Source organism: Hesperophylax consimilis, chromosome 20 (genome assembly GCF_061612785.1).
Source record: "Hesperophylax consimilis isolate HC1 chromosome 20, BYU_Hcon_1.0, whole genome shotgun sequence".
NCBI classification, from domain to species: Eukaryota; Metazoa; Arthropoda; class Insecta; order Trichoptera; family Limnephilidae; genus Hesperophylax; species Hesperophylax consimilis.
In genome coordinates this window covers 11718272-11745353 of record NC_142855.1, presented here as the reverse complement: position 1 = coordinate 11745353, position 27082 = coordinate 11718272, and the positions used below count along the sequence as shown (strand labels likewise).

General features: G+C 35.7%; 1 protein-coding gene and 1 long non-coding RNA gene across 2 annotated transcripts; both read right to left on the bottom strand.

The window, feature by feature from the left end:
• Positions 1–13346: 13346 nt before the first annotated feature.
• On the bottom strand, positions 13347–15463 carry LOC149414088 (uncharacterized). Its single transcript, XM_089643771.1, has 3 exons — positions 15006–15463; positions 14735–14895; positions 13347–13863 (listed from the first exon to the last, which is right to left on the bottom strand). The coding sequence occupies exons 1-3, from the start codon at positions 15200–15202 to the stop codon at positions 13406–13408; spliced, it is 816 nt and encodes a 271-aa protein (XP_089499897.1). The 5' UTR covers positions 15203–15463; the 3' UTR covers positions 13347–13405.
• A 6235-nt stretch (positions 15464–21698) lies between these two features.
• On the bottom strand, positions 21699–26392 carry LOC149414087 (uncharacterized). The gene is made up of 4 exons (XR_016304043.1): positions 26189–26392; positions 24344–24527; positions 23366–23518; positions 21699–23271 (listed from the first exon to the last, which is right to left on the bottom strand). It is a non-coding gene; the product is annotated as an uncharacterized LOC149414087 (long non-coding RNA).
• Positions 26393–27082: the final 690 nt, after the last annotated feature.

Below are 27082 nucleotides of genomic sequence, written 5' to 3'. Positions count from 1 at the left end.
CATCTGCCCTGATGTGCAAGGGTTTGAGTTCATTGTTACATAGAAAGAAAGGGCCTTAGATTAAATTTACTTGAACAATTAGAAATCAATAAAAGAACCAATGACCCTAATATAACATCAATTAATAAAGTAAGGAAAATTATTTATGCCCCGCTTCTAAGTATGTTCACAAAACAAACAATATAACACCACCATAACACGGGCATGTGCCTAGCATGGTGGTCGAAAAATCCTAAATGCATGTAATAAATAATTTCAATGAATAAAGAAACATAAAATAAAACAATTTTAAATAAATTACTAACTGCCACATCATTACTAAACAATTAAGATAACATTAATGTGGGGAAAACAGACTTCAAAATACCCCCACAGAATATGAAATCTATTGTCACAATTATTAAAACAGTAAATTGGTTTAACCGGTAATAAATCATTTTAAATTGGGAGGGGGTAAAATAGAATCATATTAATAAGTCGTCTAAACGTGGTTAAACCACAGTTTGAAAATGGCATTGAAAGCCGAACAGCTGTAACAACAACAAAAACCAAAAAAATACTTGCAGAATTTAATAATTATATTATTAAATTTGATTTTAATTAAATTAAAAAAAAAGACTTATTTGAAGATGAATATTCGCAGTCCAGACACGAGAAAGGTTTTTCTACGCTATGGGTTAATAGGTGCCTATTAAATAGTGACATTCGGGAACATGAATAGTTGCAGACGGAACACGGAAAAGATTTTTCTCCACTGTGAGTCAGCATGTGTATCGTTAAACGTGCTTTTAGTAAAAAATGAATTGTCACACTCTGAACACGGGAAAGGTTTTTCGTCTTTATGCGTAAGCATGTGGCTTTTTATATACGACTTATTAGAACAAGTATAATTGCAGTAGGAACATGAAATTGGCTTTTCAGCACTATGAGTCAAGATGTGCCGGTTCAGTAGCGATTTTCGTGAACACGAATACATTCCGTGCATCGGCCATGTCCAAGTATGTTTTACCAACTGCATGCAATCTAGGTTAAAATAATGATTAAAAATGTTTCAATACACAGGGAGTCTGTAGTTCCTAAATAGTCGAGCGATGGATGCTTAGTTTTCAATTTGAGTAATATAATTTCTCAAAATATTCATAAAGAAACACGTGAACTGCTTACTGCCTCACAAAGCCAGTGAATCCACTTAGATTTCACCGCTTATCCCACATTTTTAGGATGAATATAAATTTTGCACAAGCGATCGTTCGATTGGAAATTCTGTAGCGCACCCGGAAAGTTAATTGAAATGAAACAACAGTCAAAGAAAGCAAACACTTTGGTATTTGACATAACAATTTATTAGATAAGAATGTTGTTTTAAAATTACTCAATTTTAAATCATTCAACATATACATACAACTCTTACGATGAAATCGAGAAACGTTTTCGAATCACGAAATTACAACAGGAGACTTGTCGCTGATCAGATGCCCCTTTACAAAATTATTAACTCAAAAGCTGATTGCCTGGAGTTGGTAAACAAAATAAATGTCCACGCACCGCTTCTATATAGCAGACGGTAAACCCCTTTCTATATTGACAAATGCAACATCAACTCCAATCAAAACGAATTCATGAACAGAACCTGCAATTGGTACAACAAAAAATTGCAAATATAAACATACATGCTGACATATTCACTACTAGTTACTATCGTTACAGAAGTTAATTGTATCACATTTTAGGTATGAATAGTACAAATTCATGATGATTAAATTAATTGTACCTTTAAATTGCTAATTTATTATTTTTTAATTTCAGTTGCGCGGCAACATTCCATCATCCCTTTCCTTCCCCATCCCGCTACAATGCCAAAACCTGTATCCAACCAACCAAGTAACAAAATTAAAACCAGTTTTAATTTTGTTCCTTAGTCCTGCTTTTTTATATTTTAGTCTACATTCACTAAATACTTTGTTGTATATTACCAATTCAACCGTCTGTGAAAATTTGTAATTGGTATGTTTCTTTCCACCCTCTATTCATTAATTAATTCGTATTTGACTAAGTTTTCTCGACTGTGCTCAGATCCGTCTTCAATTGTAAGTTGTGAGAAACTGAATAATTACAGACAGAACACGAGAGTGGTTTATCCCCACCTGCTTCAGCGTATATCCTTTCACAGTTACAAAGTCATAAACAGCCTAAAACAAACAATATGACTTGTAATTTTTTGATTTCTTATACCTTTTCTGTCAACCGATCAACTTAGATATGAAGTGCGGTTTTGCAAAGTGAGGCAACCAATGAAACTATTTTTTGATGTACTTGCTATGTTTTTATTTCGTTCATAATGTCTTCGTTAATTTAGCAAAAATATATTTAAAAACACAATAAAATGTAGCATAATTTTTATAACTAATATACAGGTTAACCTTAAAAAAACACCGCTAAGAGATAAAACTATTTCTAGTTTAATAGGACAGCATTTATTAATTATCCTAACAATTTAAGTTACTTACAAGACTCCTCGAAAATCTATAAATTAAGAATAAAAACATTACAGGCTACTTATTAATTTTGTATTTGGTTGGGAAAGAAGAAAATAATTTCCCTAGGTGCCTACGTCATTCTAGAGGGTGCTGTGGGGAGGACGTTTTTGACGAGAGGAAAGAGTGATCCGCAGAGCCGAGCTGTCAAACTCAAAATGTAAAACCGTGCACAAACGTTGGGCACGCGTTTGGCGTGTTTCCAGACTATGCACTGGTGCCGAAGAGATCGATGGTGCTAGTTTCTCGGAGCATCTTCCATTGATGTACCGGTAGAACAAGGGTAGCATTCCCATCTGACGCCTGTGCTTTGAAGATTGCAATCCGTTTGTCAAGATGGGGAATTTATCAAACGGATTTCCCGTTTCTGCACAGTCAAGGCCAAATCCAAAATTCTAACTAACTAACCATAAGGGGTAAGCAGAGAGGACGGACCCTCATTCACATCCATACATACTATTCTATTATTCTGACTCTTGACATGGCCCGACTATCTGATTCACTTGGTCTTCCTCGGGCGTCCCCGACTTCTGCTACCATTCACATTTGCAACGTATATTCTCCTTACACTCCATTTTTCGTTCATTCGCTCAATATGCCCAAACCATCTAAGCGTACCTTTCTTGATCTTACTCATTACGCAAACATCATCCATGCACTCTTTGCGGATCTCTACATTTCTCACACGATCATACATGGTTTTACACACATACGCCTCAGGGTCAACATTAATTTTCTCTTACTCCATCATAATAATAGGAAAACGTTGCTTGTGCAGTGACGGATATTTAGCTAGCAGAGGATTAATCCTGCGACGGCAGGGGGCTTTAGGTCAACGCTTTGCACCAATAGCAGATATTTCTCATTTGAATTGATTGAAAAGTTATTTCTTAACGTTTTATTCACGCTACATACAAAATATTGAAATATAAATTATATTAGTAAAATTTCAATACATTGATTTTTGTTCATAAATTATTAGCACACACGATAATGTGAGCCCATGATTAATTAATAAATAAATAAACGCTAGGTACTTACCTATTTGCTTTATTTGATTTAACTTCTCAGTATGTCAACGCTAGTTGCCGTGGACTTTGTTTAATAAAATATGGATCTATCTTAAATATAATTAATAAATATACATAGTATAAATTGCAAACTAAGGCAATGGTGCCGCGCGCACTGTCGGTCGACTGACGACGTAGCACTGACGAGCTGGATCGACGTGCGCGCTGCACTATTTACAGCGAGTCTTGAATCATCAGCCAAGACAGATCAAACATCAACTATTATGTTAAAACCTGTTTATAAATATGCATTACCAATAATGGTACGATGTCGATTATTTTTATATTGAATATAATATTATGTTGAAAACTTGATTTACATTTTTATTTTCGTTGTAAACTGATTGTGTTATAAACTGCACCTGCTCTCAAAACAGGATTTCCTAGTAAGGTAGACACTGTACCCATTTAATGTCATTTATACAGCCAATTTCTTTTGTATATAAAATATGTTTTCCAAACGTCAATGTGTCATATGTTTGTATATTATAAGCATACACAATGATGCGAGCTAACTCAAGAAATAAATAAGAACTAAGTACTTGTTTCTCTCGATTTCACCAGATTTCACTTCTCGGCCGACGCGCTCGTGAACGTCGCCGTTTTACGACTTGTAATGCTTTAATTGCTGCGACTTTGTTTCGCATTAATTTGATGGTCCTTAACTAGCGATATGTTGTCTCAAGAAGTAACAAGTCTTACTATTAGGTACGCCGTCATGTTGTTAGTATGTTACCAGGAACTCTGGCGCCTGGCACGCCACTTTATCTTGTCATTGAACACGTTACAAGTGAATAAAATGTAATTATGACAAATTAAGTAAAATGTGTCGTGATAACATTTTATTAAGTTAAATGTGTCACGAAGTAAACCGTATTTTTATCTTTCGCAACCAGAATGTAATACTTACAAGGATTGTTACCTCCGTGCGCAACTTAACTACAGTGAGTCAGAGAGTGCTTTTCCAGAATCGCCCTCTTCGAACATGAATAGTTGCAGTCAGGACACGGAAATCGCTTCACTCCACTGTGAGTACGCAGGTGATCTACTAAATTCGATTGTATTGAGGAAGTAAAACTGCAGTGGGGACATGCGAATGGTTTCTCACCACTGTGCGTCCGCATGTGATTAATTAAATTCGACTTGATCGAACAAGAATAGTTGCAGTCGGGACACGAGAATGGTTTTTCCCCACTGTGAGTCAGCATGTGTCTCTTCAGAGAAAACTGCTTGGAAGACGAATAGTTGCAGACGGAACACGCAAAAGGTTTTTCTCCACGGTGAGACATCATGTGAATTTTTAACGATGACTTGTGCGAACACGAATAGCTGCATAGGGAACACGAATACGGCTTTTCTTCACTGTGAGTAATTAGGTGAGTTTTTAAGCTGGACTTCACGGAGCACGAAAACGTGCAAATTGAACACGAGAATGGTTTTTCTCCGGTGTGAGTTAAGCGGTGCCTCTTTAGATTAGATATTTTTGAAGTTGAGTAACTGCAGGCGTGACAAGAGAGTGTATTTGATGTCGACTGGTTATGCATTCGCTTCTTGTTGGAGCCACGCTGTTGATTGCCATGTGCATCATTGTCATTTGCAGGATGTATTCCTGAAAAAATATTAATGTACGGAAATTAAGGTCTGCAAATTCAATTTTAATATGTTTTTTTACCAGACTAACATTCCCAGCGTACAAATAATCTGACAATATTTGAAAAAACTCCTACTACAGCAGTATATGTGAAAAAATTTGTTGTGCCCTTGGGGTGATTTTGTTACGAAAATAGCGCTATAGAAAATTAACATTATTATTATTAATTTGTGCAACGTTGGAGGATTTAGCGAGCGGAGGAATCGAACCTACAACGCCTGCATTTAAACAAAATAAATAAGCCATTCAAATAAGGAATTATTAAAAAATAAAATTATTTTATTACCTATTATCGCTCGACTGATATGATTTGTTTTATTTAATAGTGAATAGTATGAAGAGTGTTTACTTAATGTATGTAAAATACACCCAAAAATATATCGCCTCCCCTCTTAAACACATAATCAACTTAAGGCGATGCACTACGTCGTGTAATATTTTGAATCGAGCCGCTATCAATAACACACCTTACGTAGATGGCGATAAGGCTTAAATTCCCGCTTAACACCATCCATCTGTTTTGATTTATGCAAGAAAAAAACATGCCCAAAAAGTGCCTTTTATTTTATTTTGTGGATGTTCAGGCACAAATATTTAAATTTTTTTCGATTTTTTATAAATAACTAAATTCTCCACATTATACAATAAAACCATAACCGAAAATGGGTTCGTAAGTAAGAGATTTTGAACTTGAAAGCAGTTTTCATAGGCCTTATAAATTATTTTTTTTCTGGGCTTATAAAAAGACTTATGTAAAAAAACACTCGACTATTTTAAAGGCCAAGATGTATTCTACTCGCGGTATTTATTTAAAGCATCTGAAACATTTCTAGGCGACCAAATTTTCAAACCAAAAACACATGATTTTGCATTACTACGTATTGCATCGCCTTAAGCTTTAAAACTGGCATTTTTCCTAACTCCCTAAAACAGGCCACAATAATCCCAATTTCCAAAGCAGGTCACAAATTATCTGTAAATAACTACCGACCGATATCTTTACTATGCAAAATATCTAAAATTGTAGAAAAAGCTGTGAAAAATAGACTCCATAAGTTCCTCTAAGACAACAAAATATTAACGGACAATCGATATGACTTTCGCAAAGGTAGGAGCACTTCAGATGCAATTGCCGACCTCACAAAGATTGTTTCTTATAATCTTGACATTGGTGGTAAGCCACTTGCTATTTTTATCGATCTCGCTAAAGCATTTGATACGCTCTCTCATCCCCTACTGCTAGAAACACTATATCAGGTTGGAATAAAAGGAGTAGCTTACACATGGTTTGAAAACTATCTAATGAACCAAACACAACAAACTCTCATCCACTCTCATAAAATACATACATAAAATACATATAAGCAAAAAAATATCTGTGTCCTATGGTGTCCCTCAAGGTAGTATACTAGGACCAATTTTATTTCTTATATACATTAACTCACTATGTGCCATGAATATTGGAGGACAGATACTATCATTTGCAGACGACACTGTCTTAATATTCGAAGATGAGACATGGCAATGAGTTATTAACAAAACTAATAATGGCCTAATAAAAGTAAAGAATTGGCTAGATACTAACCTCCCCACCCTTAACATCAATAAAACACAATATATGACATTTTCCTTGCGCAAACATAATATACCTAATAACTGCCCTAAACCAATCATTCACTCAACTTACACTCTTCAGAAACCATACCTAATATTAATTGCACGTGCTCTACCCTTAAATCAACAAAGGTAGTTAAATATTTGGGAATAATCATAGATAACCAGCTACGTTGGGAAGCCCATATACGTGACACTGTAAAAAAAACTCCGAAAACTCTGCCATATATTCTGCTCCCTTAGATCCATCTTAGATTTACAGACTCTAAGAAGCGTATATTTCACCCTTTTCCAATCCATAGCAATATATGGTATATTGGGATGGGGTAGTTGTGCTAATTTCATTACCAATCCAATTATTATAGTTCAAAAACTTATCTGGAGAATTATATTTAATTGCCAACCTACCCATCCCTCAAATGACCTCTTTGCTAAAATCAGGGTCTTAGATATTCGACAGTTATTTACTAAGATAAGCTTATGTTATATACGGAAAAATAACCTACTAGTGGCTATAGAACATCAAGTACACACCACTTAAAATAAATAGAAAAGTTATAAAATGTCATTATACGATTAGGTTTGCAGAATCCCCATGGAAAATAGTTGACGGCCGAATAGCAAAAAAACATGGCGTCTTTCTTTTAAAGACATCAAAGTAAAACTGTGTATGTATTATATTGTGACAAAGATAAGAAAAATGAGAAAATAAACCTAAAATAGCAGAGATTAGAGGTCCTTATCGAAATATGTATCTATGTTCGAAAGTGGAATTAGATATTAGTAAATGCTACAATTTTTTTGCAGCTTCCTTACCAGTTTTCTGATGAATCATCTCAGAAACTTTCAAACATTCATTCTTAATGTTTGGGACTTCTATTTCTATAAAAGAGGTAGCCGTTCCACATTCAATTTCATCTGATATTCCTGGCTCCACCTTGATGAGGATAGGGACAATGTCTGGACTAGGCTGGTCCATGGCGCTCTGTTAGGATGTGAACAAGTAATGCTGTGGTCTTTGGTTGTATATTTTATCTCACAAGAAACAGAGCCTGGAACAGAATTATTATGGTATTTCAGAGGAGTTCCAAATAATTCGTATTCAGAATTATGCTAATTATAGAAAAAATCCCATGAAAATGCGGGTGAAAGTTATTTCTAGCGTAGATATGATTTAGAGCGCGAAATATTAATAACAGTTACATTATTGAGGTGGTATATATCACTTTGTTTAGCAGCTTGAAGGATAATAAATAAAATTACGATCAGAATTCAGAATCACGGTGACAGATTGACTAAATTGGTTAACCATAGACAAAATTAAAGCAATTGTTTTGTTATTAAAAATATTTGTCAGTCAGGAACTGTAATTGGGAAGATCGATGTTTATTTAATTGGTACAGAAAAATAGCTTAAACATCAAATTAATAACCAATTTATTACAAAATGAAACAAACACTCCCCCAACCCCTCCCCCTCCACCAACCAGTCTCTGATGTTCTCTCCCTCTACTCCATACTTTCTCTTTCTTTTATGTTTACCTTATACCTTACTCTGTATTATAATTTAGTATTATATTTTATTGTCCTGAAGAAGATTGAGTCCAATCGAAACCGGTCGACGAATATAACTCGAAATAAAGTGGTTTAAAACTAAGTGTTTGTTTCATTTTGTATAATGTCAAGCCACAAAGTGTTTGCTTTCTTCGATAACCAATTTATTAGTTTTTGTTTGGTGAGTTTGAGGGTTTGGAGTGGACATACTATTATTGTATTATAAAACAAGTATTTGTTTCACTAGATCGTTCCATGTCTTCTACTTCTTCGACCATTCATTTCCAAGTCATGTATTATCTTCAGAACTCTTTCATTGTTAATCATGTACCCTGAATTTTACCACAAAACATTATTTTATTTGTGACTTTTTTACTATTAATTTCATGCAATGTCATGAAATTCACATTTTTTCCATATTTGATTTTTATCTCATTTCCGTGCACGGATAACTTTGCTTCTACAATTCAAACTAGGTACTCTCTAAACACTCCTGGCACCAATAAGAACAAACTTAGTAATTTTCAATTTATACATGTATATAAACATTCTGGGAGTAATTAACTAAATGATAGTGAAAACCCTATCACAATCCGTTGCGTAGTTTAGAATAACTAAGCCCACAAACAGACAGACGTGGATGGCCACATTGTTTTATATTATTTAGAAGTATACATACCTACATAATTTTTGATATCGTTTATTTATTTATTACTAAATAAAACAAGGTTTCAAATTATAATAGTAGGTATGCAATATAAACATAATTATAATTATTCTACTAGTCCATAAGGTGAGTTCCAGGAGGTCGTGTTTATAGGAGGTGTAAGTTTATGAAAAAAATGTTTAAAAGGTTATGTGTGAACAGTATTCAAAGTCTTATTATAAAGCTAAAAACGTAATTCAACATACAAATTAAAATAATTGAATCTTTGAACTAGTTACAAACACAATTCGATATACGTAATTCGATCTTCAAATTAACTACACATATCAATACAACAAGAATTAAAATTTCGTCTTTATGTCCGGGTTAAATCTTCGCCACAGGAAAAACTAAACCCTTCCACACACTTTTCCACAAATAATGATCATCTACTCAAACCACATTATGCAAGTTCATTATATAAGCATAATAAATACAAAACAATACAAGAACAACACGTCAACTCACCAGAGATCAAATGAGAAAATAATTCACCGACTTCAAATATTTTCATATCAGAGGGTTCAACTCGGTAGAACTCCTAACAGAGCCTGTAAATCCTACTGATTATGCCTCAATATGAATATTTTAAAAAATCTTTCGTAATCCTACATGTATTTAAAATGATTGTTTTTTGCGTTTTTATATATAATTTTTTTGATAGATCTAATACGCCTAAATTTTCAATGAGAGAGATAGGTATAATACCAGTAGCCGAAATAACGAATGGTAATATTTTATAATAGTTATTATTATTATCTAATCAGATAATATATTATAGTATCTGATTAGAGGTTATAATAAGGAAGTTACAAAGAGGAAGAAACGAGGAGGATATTTACCTGGCTCAGAACATACATTGTCTTGTTACAACTCTACTTAAGGGAAGTTAATAATTAATATTATTCATGTAAAAGAAAAGGAGGAACGAGTAAAAAAAGAAATTACTTAGTTACAAAACACTCTTAAAATGTATTTAATAAAATGTATAAAGAAGGGTTAGTCTTAATCTAGGCTTAATGATAGTTCTTAAAATTAATTCTTAAAACTAATTGTCCTTTTTCTTAATCCTAAATTATCTTCATTCACTGTCTTAAAAGTTGGGTCACGTTACGAGATAATTATGCAAAAATTGTGCAGACACTTCCCTTTACGATGATTCTGGAATCACGGATCTCCACGTTCGCACTTATCACCGACAACACAAGCGGCAACTTGGGTTGGATCCGAAGGGCGGAAGTTGTTCAACCTGGGCCAAGGCTCCGAAGGGCGGAGTCGGCAGGCAGCGAATTCTGAGTGGGCAGCTTCTGGGTAGGAAAATCCTCGGCACCGCTCCAAGGGGGGAGAGCAGGAAGTTTCTCGGCGGAGGCGAGACGGTAACTTCTGCTAGGGCAGCTCCCTGGTCGGAAGAGCCTCGGTGCCGCTCCAAAGGGGGAGAGCAGGAAGTTTCTCGGCGGAGGCGAGACGGTAACTTCTGCTAGGGCAGTTCCCTGGTCGGCAGCTGCCTCGGCGCCGCTCCAAGAGGGAGAGCAGGTTGATGACTCCCAAGATGATGACTGTCGAGTGCGGAAATGTGAAGTGTCGAGAACTAGGCGAGATCGTGACCGCCAAGAGGGCAGCCTCCTGGGCGGAGGCGCCTCGGCGACCGCCCCAAGGGGGGGCGAGATGATGACTCTCGAAAAGCGAGATTGTGACTGTCGAGAGGGCAGCCTCCTGGGCGGAGGCCCCTCGGCGACCGCCCCAAGGGGGGCGAGATGATGACTGTCTGACTGGGTACTCTTGACTCGGGACTGTTGGTTGCGGAATCTGTCTTCAGCTGTTGAGGCGAGATCGTGACCGCCGAGAGGGCAGCCTCCTGGGCGGAGGCGCCTCGGCGGCCGCCCCAAGGGGAGGCGAGATGATCACTCTCTGACTGGGTACTGGATACTGTTTTTGGTTGCGGAATGTGTTGAGCTGCACAATCCGGCGACCGTAGCGCACCTGTCGTGGGGTGCTGGAACTAAAGTGGTTCCGCTTTACACCACTTCGGTACGTTGTTTGAGTCCGTGGCGCTGGCATCGACATTCTCACCGTAGTCGTTATTATTATTTTAAAAGATGCTAAAATGACATTTGTACAAAAGACCTTCAAACAATTACAATTTAGCCTAGCCTTGGGCGAAGGTTTTTTTTTATTGCCGGGTCGCTGGCTTAACGATACACCCATTTCGGATTACGACTTGATGAGGGTCTAGAGCTAAATCTGCCGACTAATGGGTGTATTTCCAAGTTGGCTTTCTATTTTTTTTTTATTGCGGGACCGGTGAAACTATTCAGTAAATACTTAAGGTCTAATAATTCGAACTGCCGCCTCCATCTGCGTGTAAAATCACAGAGACAAATGCTGGAGCACGTGTTCGCTTTGGTCTTTCTGTGAATTCAAGTCATGTATATACCTAGGGACATATCAGTCTAGTGAGTCGGGTAGCACATGATTTGTAAATAACCATTGATGTCAATAAACGACCGGGTTACCGGCAATAATAATTATAGTAAATATTCATCATATCGTTTTCATTTTTGGTGTGCTATACAAAGACATGTACAAATTTCGCAGCCGATGGGAATATAATATGATACTGACCAATGAGCAAGCAACCTAAACAGGGCCGTATTTGTACTTTTCACAAGTATAGGCCACATCGTTTGCGCCGCCCCCTACCCCCTTCTTGGAAAATGTCACCGATAATATCTATCATATAAAAAAAAAATAAAACATAATCACTCACTTTTAGGCTGCCATTAGGTGACACACAATTTTAAAAATAAATATTCAAAAATAAAATAAACTTTAAACTTAAAATTTAATTTAATTAGTAAAATTTAATAACAAGAATTACATTTTTTTTATTGAAAAAATCATCTATAATATCTTCATAGCTTATAGTATTCATTAAGTCTGCTTCAATGCTCAGAAGAGCCAAAGAGTTAAGTTTTTCTTGCGACAGTGAAGACCTTTGGTAATTTTTCACACGCTTTAAACAGGAAAAACTCACTTCTCCAGAACAATTTGTGGCCGGGGTGCAAAGTGCGATGCGGAGAGCTATATCCAAGTTTGGATAAACATTACACAGAGATTGTTTCCTCAAAAACTTAAAAAGATTCAGTAATGATGTCGATTCAGGTTTCTCTGCCGTCGTATTAGAGGAAATGTGACTACAAAAGTGTACACATTGCTGAACTAAATCGTCTTCTAAATCATTACAGTAATATTGCACAAGAGACTGAGCTTTTTCTGAGACTCTTTGTGTTGAAAATTCACTCATTTTTGTTAAAAATGAAAATTTTTCTTTAAAGATTATATATGCACCATGTCTTCTCTCTAACTCAGCTCTCAGTTTGTCCAGAATTACCAAAAAGGTGTTGACTCTGAAAGAGTCTCTGGAGGTTGTTTCAATTTCCTCATTTGATGCTTCGTCTATGAAGTTTTTTCTCTTATGGCTCGTTCGCATTGGTCGAGTAGTTTAGTCAAGTAGCTCGCTACTCGCCATTTGACTGACCAAAAAGCGTTCGCATTGGTCGAGTAGATTTCACGAGTGAAGTGTCAAATCGTAAGATGAACGGGCTGCAACGCAACAAAGTAAATAGGCTAATTAAGCTGATTGTAATGGATATTTTAGAAGAGGTGGAGGAAGAAATTAGTGAGACGAAAGTGAAAAAACTATGGATACGAAAATGGATTAATAGAAGAGATGCATTAGGAGCTACAAATTCTCTTCTGAAGGAAATGGCATTTGAAGATCCGAAAGAATACTTCGCGACTTTGAGAATGACTGAAAGCTGTTTTAATTTCCTTCTAATGAAAGTGCAGTCACAAATTCAACGCACGGATACCCTTTTCAGAAGTGCAATTCCCGCAAAAACCAAATTACAGGCAGTTCTCTACTTTTTTGCTACAGGATGTAGTTTAAGGACAATCACACATCTCTTTCGACTTGGAAAATCAACTGTTTCGGAATTCATTATAGAAGTTTGTGAAGCTATCTATGAATCATTAAAGGAATTTATCAAGGTAAGATTAAGAGCTGTTTCACACAGCTACAAATATAGTAGATGGCTTATTTCAGCATATCATTCGCCATAAATTCCCAATGGAACGACCACTGAAATAGCCACTAAAATAGGCCATCCCGCTATAATTATAGCTGTATCTAAAACGCTTCTAAATAAATTATAAATATAATTTGAGAAACATTTATTAATTTTCACATGGTTTAAATATTAAAATTTACATTAAAGTTATTCGATGTCATGGTTTTCATGTGTTTCAATTTCATATGTGTCTTCTGGGGGCTCATCTAAATAAATTACATCATCATAATACGAAGTATTACTACATGGAGAGTCTTGCGAATCATTTGATACTGGTGTGACTATCCTGGTGAATCTATTTTGCTCAGTTGAATTTTGAAGGTGTTGGCGTCGAATTCTGTTCATGTACAGTTGAATATATTCCTGGGTTTCAAGTGCCAATAGCAAGGGCAAAGATTTCAGTTGTAAGCCGACGTGTCTGCCGAAGACCTCAAACTCGTCTTCTTCTGTAGAGTTGGCAACCTCAGTTATCTCCTTTAGTTGACTCACCATACTCGAAAGTTGGGAAAGCCGCTTTTTTTTTGTAGGGGGTTTAGATACGGGTTCACGAAAAGAATTCATAGTAATTCTGCTTTCCTCAGTATCTGTATCCGTGTGTATAATGTCTTCCTGAAAATAAAGTAGAATCGAATGTATACATTATTATAAATCTTTTTTCAGGTTCCCGCCACCACAGACTGGAATATCATTGAGAACGGATTTCGAAAAGAATGGAACTTTCCTGGATGCTGTGGAGCAATCGACGGCAGACATGTCGTCATTAAAGCACCTCCTGAATCAGGAAGTTTATACTACAATTATAAAGAGACAAACAGCATTGTCTTAATGGCAGTTGTAGATCATAAATATTGCTTCAGTTATATAGACATTGGATGTAATGGGCGGGTTTCTGATGGAGGCGTATTTCGAAACTGTAGTTTGTATCAAGCATTAGAAAACGGTATTCTGCCAGAAGGGCATGTACTAGTTGGAGATAATGCATTTCCCTTGAAAGAATACCTTTTAAAACCTTTCCCAGGAAATCGATTAACATCAAAGCAAAAAAATTTTAATTATCGATTGTCTCGGGCCAGAAGAATAGTTGAAAATGCTTTCGGTATACTAGCTGCCAGATTCAGAGTGTTTGAGAAACCGATGCCCTACAGTCCTGAGAAGGTTGTTTGCATTGTAAAGGCGTGTTGCGCTTTACATAATTGGCTCAGAGAGACAAAATTACAGAACAAGCAGTTGGAATATACAGTAGACAAAGACAATTTTGATTCAGGAACTGTTATCCCTGGTAATTGGAGGGTGGAGCCAGAGCCTCAAGGATTGGAACCACTACCAAGTTGTCTGTCCAATCGTTCATCCCGAAGGTCTACAGATCTTCGAGAAAGATATGCAGATTACTTTGTGAACGATGGATCGGTACCTTGGCAGACAAGAATGGTACATTAAAAACTGATGTATAAACGATAGAATAGAATTGAAATGTACTTGCCAAGTTGCTTTCACTTTCTGTTAACATTGTATTAATGTTTCTGAGGGATCCATCTAATAGATTGAACCATTTGACTGATGGTGAATATACTGCGTCAGTTCCGGCACCGGAGGGTTTTGACTCCTTTATTTTTTTTAACTCCTGTGAGTAGGTAGATCTGAAAAGAAATTATTAATGATTAATGACTCTGCTACTACTTTAACATAAATTTATAATAATACAGGCACTTGTAATATACCATATAAATAAAAAAAAAACTTCACTAACCTGATGCTTTTAATTTTCGCTCTTATCTCCCTATCACCAAATCCAGGAATATTCATCCCTTTTTCTAATTCAGCGTATGCTGATTCCCTGATTTGTTTGATCTTATATCGGGGCGACTTTATATTCCACAAGCATTCGTGTTGTAAATACAACGTCACGAATTTGACAGTAGCGTTTTCGCTCCAACGACAAGACATTTTGGCGTGTTTTGACGGCTACTAATGCTATACTCGCTATACTGATCACTGACTAATGCAGCCAGTGACAATAGACCATCGATAAACTCTATAAATCTGCCATAGACACATGATGAGGGACGCTACTCGCCCGAAAAAATAGAACAGAATGGATTGACTTGACTAAATCGCTGACTAAACTACTCTACTAAATTTATGGTGTTCGCACGTGTCCAGTTACTAAATTACTCGCTACTTGACTAAACTACTCGACCAATGCGAACGGGCCTTTAAGGCCCGTTTATAATAGGAATAAGCGGTAAGAATAGGCCGGTGCCGTAATCCGTAATCCGTAATATTTTAGATCGTCGTTTATAATTGAAATAGGAATAGAATAGAATACGTCCATAGAAGTGACTATGCCGCTGTCACTTGTCTACGTCAACTGTCAACCATCTGTCAACCGAGAGTATATTCTTCTTCCGTCTTATAAAAGTAATATTGTTTTATATAAATAAATATTGAAACGATGGATTCATCAGATATTGTTGCATGTGGAATGTTTTTGTCAATTCCGGGGCTAGCATACGCTGCAATAGGAGACACACAGTTGACGAAAAAAAATAGGAAAAAACGACGTTGGAGTGTGCGTCCCATTAATCATAAAAGGAAGAAAACAGGACATTTCCATAATTTGTTTAAAGACAGTAGACAACGATCAACTTAAGAAATATACAAGAATGTCGCAGACCAATTTCTATAAATTGTTAGGACTTCTACAACACAAATATTATTGTTCGATTGTCAAATACATAAATAAACCACTCCTGTCAAATAGTAGATACCATAGAGTATCGATCGAAAATACATAAATCTCGGTATATATCTCAGCTTTCTGTAATCCGTAACCGCAAAAGTTAAAGTTGGACCATCTTTTCGGTTAGGGAAAAAAATAAAAGATTATTGCCATCTATTATAAACGGATACACAGGTTTCCTATCTTCCAACTTCTACGGCCTAGGGCCTTACGGCTTATTCTTACCGCTTATTCCTATTATAAACGGGCCTTTAGGGTTCCTCTTACTCTTAAGGGACTGGGACACGGTCAAGCGGCTTGATCGCAAGCACCTAGTTTTTTGTCTATTGTTGTCTATTATTGTCTATGCTTAGCGGCTTGACAGCCCGCATCAAGCCTCTCCGTCAAGCATGGCCACGCCTTCCTGTGATTTCGTGGTGGTCTATGTATATGTACTTCTATGCCTTCCTGTCATTTCGTGACTCGCGGCAAAATGGAATCTGTCAAAGACAAAGCGTTCTTGGCTCTTACGTTAGCTTTATGTTTGAATAAAATAATAAAAAGAAACGAATTTGGTGTCAAGAATGGTACAAGTTAAGGTACCGCTTTACCCATGAGCATTTGCAAAGTGTATTACAGGCTACAGCTATTTTTTGTATGAATATCTTGTGCGGTATTCATACAAAAAATATGTTTTCTCCATTGAAAATTCAGAAAATTATTTATTCTACAGTTTGATTATTAATGACCTTGAAAACCGCTGTCATAATTATTAAAAAATACTAAAATACTTCCAGAATTTTTAAATTAGATGGATTTCTACAAATTGAACACAAAAACAATAACTAAGTACCTATTTTATAACCATTTTATTCAATTTATATCATTGTTTATGATACGTGATATTTATTTGTCTATTGTCGTTTGTCTATTCCCACAAAAATATAAATTCGCATCAAGCCTCGCCGCAAGCACGTAGAATTGCGCAATGCTTGCAAGCCAGCTTCGGTACACGGTCAAAATGCTTGACACAAAGTGCCATAGACAATAAACTACGTGCTTGCGATCAAGCCGCTTGACCGTGTCCCAGTCCCATTAATGTCGCCCTGATATTGCTTAAGTGCGCTCATTTTAATTGCACTTTTTTCGAAAAAATCAAAGTTTTCTCGCTCTGCTATTGTAAATTCGAGAAGAGATCCATAAAGATCAGATACCGTCAGTACATCAACAGATGAGTTCTGAATCTGAGCACTCACTTTATTTAATCTGTCCAAAATAGCATTCCAAAATACGATCATAAATGCCGTTTCTAGTTTTTTCAATTTAATGCGAATTCCCTTTGCTTCAATTCGTGGGATGGGTTTCTGTGTAGCGTCATTTTCAATTATTTTTAAAACCGTAAGTACTTCATCCCAGGAATCTCTTACACTTTGACAGGCATCTGCTCTTGCTGACCAACGTGTGAGGTTTACTCTCTTCAGCGTCTTTCGTTTTCCTATTTCATTAGCCAATTTTTTCCAACGATCGGTTGACTTCACAAAGAAAGTATATACCTCTTCCAGCAACATGAAGAAGTGACAGGCGTACAAGACTCAGCGGCCGAGGTTCTCACCAAATTTAATGAATGAGCTGCACAAGGGACGAACATGGCAAGTGGTGCTTGTTCTTGAATTTTGGCTTGTAAACCATTATAAATTCCTGACATATTCGAGGCATTATCATTTGACTGACCCCGGCAGTCTTCTAGATTTATGTTCAACTTTTCTAGCTCTAAAGTAATGGCATCAAACATATCTTGAGCCCTGTGTCCTACAGAAGGTAAGAATTTAAGAAATCGCTCACATGACTCTCCATTATTTAAAACGTATTATTACGTATTATTATTATAAAGAAAAGTATTTAGCTTCTTTCATCTCATCACTAATGCATTTCAGTACTTTCTCAGCCATTAAGCAAATGAACTCGTCGCAGACAGTTTTTGATAGGTATTGATATTTTTGATAATCGCATACACGGCTTACCAAAGCGAGCGAGTGCCGCCCCTAGGCCGCGGCCTATAAGGCCTATTGACAAATCCAGGACTGAACCTAAAGCAGTCCGTTTTTTACTGCCAAGCGTGAGGGATGCCGCTGCGTGACGTCACATGCCATCCAAATCAGATGCCATTCCTGTCAAAGATGGTTTAGATCAGAGGTTCCCAAAGTGGTCTATATGGACTCCCAGATATCGGTTTGCTGGGGGTCTATGTCAAAAATTTGAGGGTCCACGAGATTCAAATGGGGGTACATACGAGCGGACCCCCATTTACCTCAACTCAATATTTAAGAGTTCCGTAAATGACACAATACACCTAACACAAATAAAATAGTTTACGTAATAGGTACTAATAATAGACTGAGAAATTACTTGACTTATTTGATATTTGTATGTTTATATATCGTAAAGTTGTTTATTGATGTATATAAATAGAGTCTACGTTCCTTTTCTCTACAGAATTAATATATTGAACCAAAACATTGCACATTGGAAGCCGCGAATTTTCATAGTTCCCCAACTTATTTTTGAAAAACGTCCAGGGTAATAATGACGTTCAACATTTAGATGGACTTCACATAGACATTTTGACTGTGGAAATGGAAAGTTGAAGAATCGGATATCATATTTATTTATTTATTTATTTATTTATTTATTTTCACATACACGGCACAACGTGTGCCATTCACATACTAAATTACAGAGAATAGTACAGCAACATAAGGAATGCAACAATATAAATGTAAGTATAATAACGGTATAATCAGTAAATAGTAGTAAGGTCAAAAGTATAAAAAAAAGAGACATAAATAAAATATAAGTAGCAATCTGTAGTATAGTATTAAGTCAAAGTAAGACATTATATGTAATAATCTACAATAAAGTAGTATAAGCAAGAATGAAGTGCTTATAAAATGTCTGAAAGGCAATAAGAGTTTGTAAAAAATAAAATAAAAATTTTTAGAAAGGTATAAACTATTAGAAAATGAAAAGAATAAAATATATACTATTATAATATGAAAAGGAAACAAAAGGTATAAACTATTAGAAAATGAAAAGAATAAAATATATAATATTATAATATGAAAAGGAAACAAAAGTAATAAATGGGAGAATCGCGTGTATAATAATAATGTGCGACACTGCTTGACAGTCCGATAAAGTTTTACATAGTACCTATGATGACTATGATAATATATAATGCACTGATATCAGCTTCTACCTATCGAGTACTAATAGTTTTTAATCTGAAGTACCTTAACATTATGATGGTATGGTATTATTCGACAATTTTTGTTTTATGCATCTTTTATATGATAATAGACAATCAGCGTGATCGATGTTGGAATATTCATTGCCTAATCTGTGCAAGCGATGTATTATTGAATTTTGTTCTGCGTTAGTTCCAGTATTGTTGCAATAATAAGGTGACTTGAGTCTAGTTTGTCTACAGGGAACATGGTAGTTTATCAACGAAGTTAATTCAGGGGAGTCAAACCGGTGATTGATTATTTTAAATAAAAAAATTAGATCATTAAGTATTCTTCTATGTTTTAACGATAAGAGATGCATTAATTGTAATAATGAATCGTAATCAATGTCGTCAGAGGGAATTCCTAATTTGAAGTTAATTGTTCGGAGAAATTTATGTTGGATTCTTTCGATGGAGTTTGCATAGTTTTTGTAGGAAGGGTTCCATATAGACGAATTATATTCTAATTGACTTCTGACTAGAGTTGTATAAAGTAATTTTAATGTATGGATATTTTTGAAATCTTTAGATATTCTAGTAATGAAGCCCAACATTTTCATTGCTTTACTAGTAATGACATTTATGTGATTATTAAATGATAATTTATTATCAAAGATTACACCGAGGTCCCTAATTTCAGGTACAGATAATAAAATGTGGTTGTTCAGTGTATAACTATATTTGATGGGGTTTTTTATTCTGAAAAAACTCATAATTTGACATTTTTTAATATTGAGTGTAAGTTTGTTAATGGAACACCACTCAGCAAATTTTTTGAAATTGGATTGTAGGGACAAACAGTCATTGATATTTTTAATGATTTTAAATATTTTCATATCATCAGCAAATAATAATATGTGAACATCAGAGAAAATAGAAGTGACATCGTTTATAAACAGTATAAATAATATTGGTCCTAAGTGTGAACCCTGAGGCACACCGCTAGTGGCTTCGAATTCGTAAGACAAGTGTTCTTTGATACATACAGTCAGTATACGTTTTGATAAGTAATCCTTAATCCAGTGTAATAGTTTACCACTTATTCCAAGTTTTGACAATTTATTTATAAGGATTTTATGACAAACCTTGTCGAACGCTTTACTAAAATCCGTATAAATTGAGTCGACTTGTTGCCTGTTAGCGAGAGCACATGAGATAAAGTTTTCGTATAGTGTAAGATTAGTTAGAGTAGATCGGCCAGAGACAAAACCGTGTTGAAAAGAAGAAATATTAAATTTTACACAAGAACATATTTTATGAAGAATTAACTTTTCAAAAACTTTCGGTATCGACGATTGTATGCATATCGGTCTGTAATTTTCAACAAAAGACTTGTCTCCGCTTTTAAATATTGGAGTAAGAAAGCTGTTTTTCAATATTTGCGGGAACTTACCCGATGAAAGTGATTGTTTAAAGAGTAGGTAGGTATAGTGGGTAAGAGACGCTACCTGCACAGTTTTTAAGGAATATGGGGGAATTTTATCTGGTCCTGAGCAACATTTAGGTTCCAGTAGTTTAATACAAGCCGCTATGTCTTTAATTTCAATATTAATCTGGGATAATTCTAAATTTATATCTGACTCGAAGTTTGGAATTGGTTCGTTAGGTATATCTGTATGATGATATACCTAACGAACCAATTATTATTCGTTAGGTATATCTATATGACTAGAAGAACTGATCGAAATAAGCGCTAACAAAGAACTTAAGGGGCAGTTCTGTAGGACCAGCTACAGAAAAAAAATCCCGTTGCTTATCCTGCTCCATTTTCATTTGGTGTAATACCTCACAAGGGCGCCCCTGTCTGCACAATGCAAAAACAGAGTAACTATATCGCCACCCGGTTGTAGGGCAGGCAAGGGAAGGGAATCTTTTTACCAAAAAAATAAATGATTATCATATGGGACGTTAATAGTTTTGGGAAAATTCAATATTCGGCAGGCAGGAAAACGGAAAGCAATATTTTTTTGTATTTATTTTACGAAAAACCTTATTTATCATTTTACCATCGTTTTGATAGCAATAAAGCTCATTTATGTTACACTCAATAAGTATGCAAACAAACCAAGACGAATTACATATTTTTTTGGTTTAATACTTGTATATGATTAAATAATTTATTTTTTTTCAAACTTATTTATTATCTCACTCATACAAACTTTGCGGTATCATTTTAATCAAATGAAAATAAAAAAAGTTTGCTAGTAATAATAAGAATATTCAACATGTTTCAAAATCATTTTTTATTAGTGTCCTTTGATTGTATGCATGTAATTGCATAAATAGTAATCATGCTGAGTGTGTGTATTTTGTGTCCGAGTATGTTGACTGTGTTAAGTCTATCTGTGCTTTGTATTGTAGTCACTTGAAATGTTATTTTCTTTATATGTTTTCTATATTATGGCTTCTTGTTATGTTAAATTTACTTGCTGACAAACTGCTTTGGCAGTTTCACGGGTGCTTTTATGAATAATAATACTAAAAAAAATTGTTTCTTCAAAAAGTTGATAATTTTATTTTTTTTATAAGACATTGAAACAATTTTACTATAAAATGCGAGTAGTTTCCACGTAAAATTATCTATGTTATGCAACATGTTCGTAGTCTATTTCGCCATTATTATCATTGTCGTAACTTTACCATGGTTAGAACCACTGTGCACACGTACGCAACATACGCGAAGCAGATATCTGGACAACTTACAATCCATAAATTTTTATGTTGTTAATTTATTCTTCTTTATGTATTTTTGTATTTTTCACATATCTATTGTACAAAAAATATGAATATATATGGGCCGTGTGGGATTGCACTAACCTCCCCACATCCTGGAATACAAATTATTATTATTATTATACAAGCAATGCAATTCTACGCTCCCCATGCAGGGCCGATCTGCGCCGTCTAGATCCGCGTGGGACATGTGAAAGAAAGATGAAGGTGAAGAAAGGCATTCCAACAAGTTGATTTGAAATTAAAGGTTATGTTTTCGTGTACATGTCGTCCTGGGAATTTAGTAATGCAGACGTCGCGCACGTGCGTGTGTTCACACCTTTATTGTACATCCTATCAGCTGGTTCATATATTATATACAATGTATTTAATAAGCTGTCGGTGTGTAGCATTTTTATATATTGTCGGTTTTTTACCACTGTGAGTCAGCAAGCGCTTCTTTAAATAATATTCGATACTATCCCTTTTGGGAAGATGAAGACAGTTTTTCTCCACTATGAACCAGCATGTGTATCTTCAAAAATCTCTTTCGAGAGCATGAAAAGTTACAGTCGGAACATGAATAAGGTTTATCTCCAATGTGAACCAGCATGTGCATCTTTAAATATCTCTTTTGAGCAAATGATAAGTTACAGTCGGAACATGCAAAAGGTTTTTCTCCACTGTGAACTCGCAAGTGTACCTTCAAATATCTCTTTTGAGAACATGAAAAGTTACAGTCTATACATGAAAAAGGTTTTTCTCCACTATGCGACAGCATGTGTCTCTTCAAATCTCCCATTTGAGAACATAAATAGCTACAGTTGGAACATGAAAAATATTTTTCTCCACTGTGAGTCAGCATGTGTCTTTTCAAAGTATACATTCTAGAACACGCATAAGTGCAGTCGGAACATGAAAAACGTTTTTCTGTACCAGGAGTAAGAGTTTGTATTTCTAGTTGTCCCTTTGTAGAGCATGAATAGGTGGAATCAGGATAAGGATTTTCTCCGTTGTGAACCAGCATATGCCTCTTCAAATATCCCTTTTGAGTACATGAATAGTTGCAGTCGGAACATGAAAAAGGCTTTTCTTCACTGTGAGATAGCATATGTCTTTTCAAATTATACATTCGAGAACATACATATGTGCAGTCAGAACATGAAAAAGGTTTTTCTCCAGTATGGGTACGCAAGTGCAGTTTTAACGTTGTCCTCCCAGAGCAGAAATAGTTGCAAAGGTGACAGGAGAATCGTTTTCCGACAGGATGGATCTTCACGTGCGTCAATAATGAGTCTGAAAAAGATGAATTGGGCTTAATAAATACATAAACATGCAAAAAATAGGAGAGCACGAATGGTTAATTTAAAAAAACAAGAGTCGGTTTTACCTGCTGTGTGGGGAAGTATTTCAGAGGGTTTTACGCATTCCCTTTTAATATTCGGGAGGTCTACGTCAATTTCCACATAAGAAATAACCTCTTTATCTTCTTCTCGGGGTCCTGCTTCTGCCTTGATTGGAACAGTCTCCACATTAATGCTACCTGAAAAAACAAAACCACAATAAGTACATTGTTATGCCGAGACTAACAGCTTATTTAATTCGAAATTAAGGTCATCTCAATTTGAAATACTATATGAAAGGTATTTAAATGCAGCCTGCTCTAAGGAGCTAGCAGCATTGGTCCATTGCGTACCGATGTGCACATGGTCGAGGAACACTCGTTCATGCTTATTGTTGACTTTATAAGAACGGGTCGTTTCCTCGACTCGTTTTTGGGCAAGTCGGCTCGTATGTGGAGCGAGCTAACGGTATCGGCTTTTCTGCTTTATATAATCATTGCCTTCTCTAAATTCTCGTCATCAACAAATCTAGAGCCTCTATATTAACATGCCTTTCAACGATTATAATTTATATTAGTTAAATTAACGATTCATCTGATAAAACTTTGAAATCGGATGAATACCAATGGGACAAACAAAGAAACATTCATTTATATCTATAGATACATATCACTCATTGGTATTACAATTTATATAAGCTAAATTAACGCCATGATAACTTCAGTTGCGCTAAAATCATCACAAGTATGAAAAAGTCCGATGGGCGATTAATATAATTTTATAAATAAAAAAGATGAGGTATTAACTTGGGGAACCCGGAACTTTTTGTGAGCAATGTAAGTGAAAGTTTGCTTTGTTTAGTAGAATCTTGTCGAGATACATTTTAAGATTAATACTTTCCATAAGTAACATGAATGTACGGCAAGAGAGAATGACGTGAACAAGCACATGTTCTGCCTGCGAAAATTTCAAAATGAACATGGATTCTGCACATCTGAATTTTTAAAATATGCAATGCAACTTACTTGAAGCATAATGCAAACATTCCTTTTTCACAATCGGGAGTTCGAAATCTATATTCGCATACGGAATTTCATATCCACAAGGTTTTGGGGGCCCTGGCTCCGTTTTAATGGAAACATTGTCTGGATTTAGTAGATCCATGGCACCGCTGTGGTTATGGTAGTTAGTTCAAGCCCAAAAATAAACCTGAAACCGAACATTGACATAAATACAAGGCCACGTTATGTTCATACTAAAATCATAAAAATATAGGTTCCTGTTTTTAGATTGAAAGCGAATAACGAAACGCATAACAAAAAATAACAACAACGAATATGTCTGAATGAATTAAATGGCTACAAAATAACATCCTTCATAGTTAATTGGAACGGAACGCATTCGAAAGAGAGCCATTCAAAGAATACGTGTACTGGTGAATAAGCTATATTATTATGAACGCCTTTCTTTGTTTCGTGCCTCGCGACAACAGTTGCGAGCTTAAGCGACCCACTGACGGGCGAGCATGTTCACGCATGACGTTACAGGCGAGCGGCGAGCATTTTTTTTGGATGTCACCGGATAAATCGCGTGACGCCATGCTGAGACTGCTCGCCGCGGACATGCTCGCCCGTCAGTGGGATGATTCTCCTCTACTTCTCGATGAACAGCGAGCAGAGTAGTAGAGTACGACGTACTGTCAATAGGTTTTGTTTCAAACACTTATATGTTTCAGCGTTCGCTGTCTCACTTTATTTTTTCGAAAAGCAGTGTGAATAATTGTATTTATTGAATTTTTGAGTGATTTTTTAATACGTGCGAATGGAAAGAAACTTCGTCAGAATTAGTTTTTGCCCGAGAATGATTTGTGCACATCTCAAAAGCACAGGAAGGTATTTTTAAACAAAAAAAGAGCTTATCGTGACATGTTTATGGCAGCCGGTGACAGATTGTCTGACCGACAGGCTTACGTGCTATTCTAAACACAGTAAATCACAAGTTTGTCCACTGGACCTAGTTCAGTGAACCACGCGTGTTGTCTCTGTAACCTAACTTCCCTTTTAATTAATTCAAGGCTTTAAAAGAACTCAAATTTATATGAGGCTTAAATGTTTTTTTTTATTGAAATATTCTTTCTAAACAATGGAGTTGTACGCATAATAAATGCTTGGAAATCTCTAAATAGTATAAAGCGAAGTCGCTATCCGCGTCTGTCTGTTTATGCGCTCAGTTTATCTAAACTACGCAACGGATTTTGATTGGGTTTTTATTATCATTTAGAGAATTTCTTACGGATGGTTTATATATATAATACACGCAGAATATATTTATAGATGGCAGAGAAAAGTCGAGTAACGCCGGGTACACCTCAGCTAGTAAGGATATACATCTGACGATCTTGACCTTGAAGTTATGATATTTAAAAACGGTTGAGAGAATCGTCGGATTACAGTAATATGACGCTGCCTTCGTTCATATCTATATATAAACCGGTATTGCCGTACATTGGATCCTTTATTCCGCGATTAAAACAATTCCCAAAATCTACATTTTATAATTTGTGCTGATTTTAATCAATTCCTTCGAAAATTTTGGTTGAATCAGACTGCCAGTTCAAAGGCTCTTCGGTTAGTGACACTACGTAAGTTTGTAAGAAATGTAATTGGGTTAGCTGTATTCAATCTTGTCAAATAGAAAGGTGTAACGTTTGGCGTAAAAGCTAGGTCGCCTTAGACACAGAGAATGTGTGCATTTGAGTATGCTGTATCCGATCAGTTTTATTTTGAACACCGGCCGATATAAATTGAGATGCAACCGAAATGATTAGCGTGATTAAAACTCTTACAGAAAATATGAGTATAACAACTCACCAGTAACTGTCACAGGCTTGGGACGATTGATCTAACTGCAAGGGTTAAACAGTGCATGGGATATTATGTAGAATGAAAGTTTGGGAACATGATAAAACGATTGCTTGACGAAAGCATGCGCTGTTAGAATTGAATAGAGGCTAGAACACTCGAAAACGCGTGAAAAGCCACGAACAAACAACAATTAGGTTATACATAATATACATAGACAATAATGAAGTCATAGACCATGAACTATCAATTATTATTATATTATTCGAGTGGGTACTGAACACCAAATCGCACATAACAATATAACAAACTGTTTACCCAAATGATGTTACAATACAAGTTTAACACATGATAATTTGTTGGTGCCACATTGTAACGGGGAGCGATAGCCACTCATTGTATCTAATAGAAGACAATCGCAATTTGGAATCGCGAGTAAGTAACGGCGAGTGAAATGCCTTTGAAGTCCAAAGATAAAATATGTAATCTTGAGAAAGTGATTTATTGATTAGTAATTGTATGCGACTTGTATATTTTTATGTTTCAAATTTGTAAATATTGTTTTCCTTCTTAATTATCTCATTTTAGATGTCAAACCAACAGGCGAACACTACTCTGATGTGTTTTTATTTTGTGTTCCTATTAATGTAAGTAAGCGTACATTATTTCGTACTAACAAATATGCATGCAGGGACATTGGAGGGTCTAGAATCGTTTTAAAATAAATGTAGCTTCATATATCTACAAAAAAATGTTAGAGTCCTGAAGTGGCTAAGGAGGTTAAAAAATCAGTTTCCTCACACAGCCGTTGGAAAAGGGTGGGTTCCCTCTAATTTTCGTTATGAAGTGATTAGTTCACCTCATCTTATTTATTTATTTTGTCATGCTCTCCATAAAACGGTT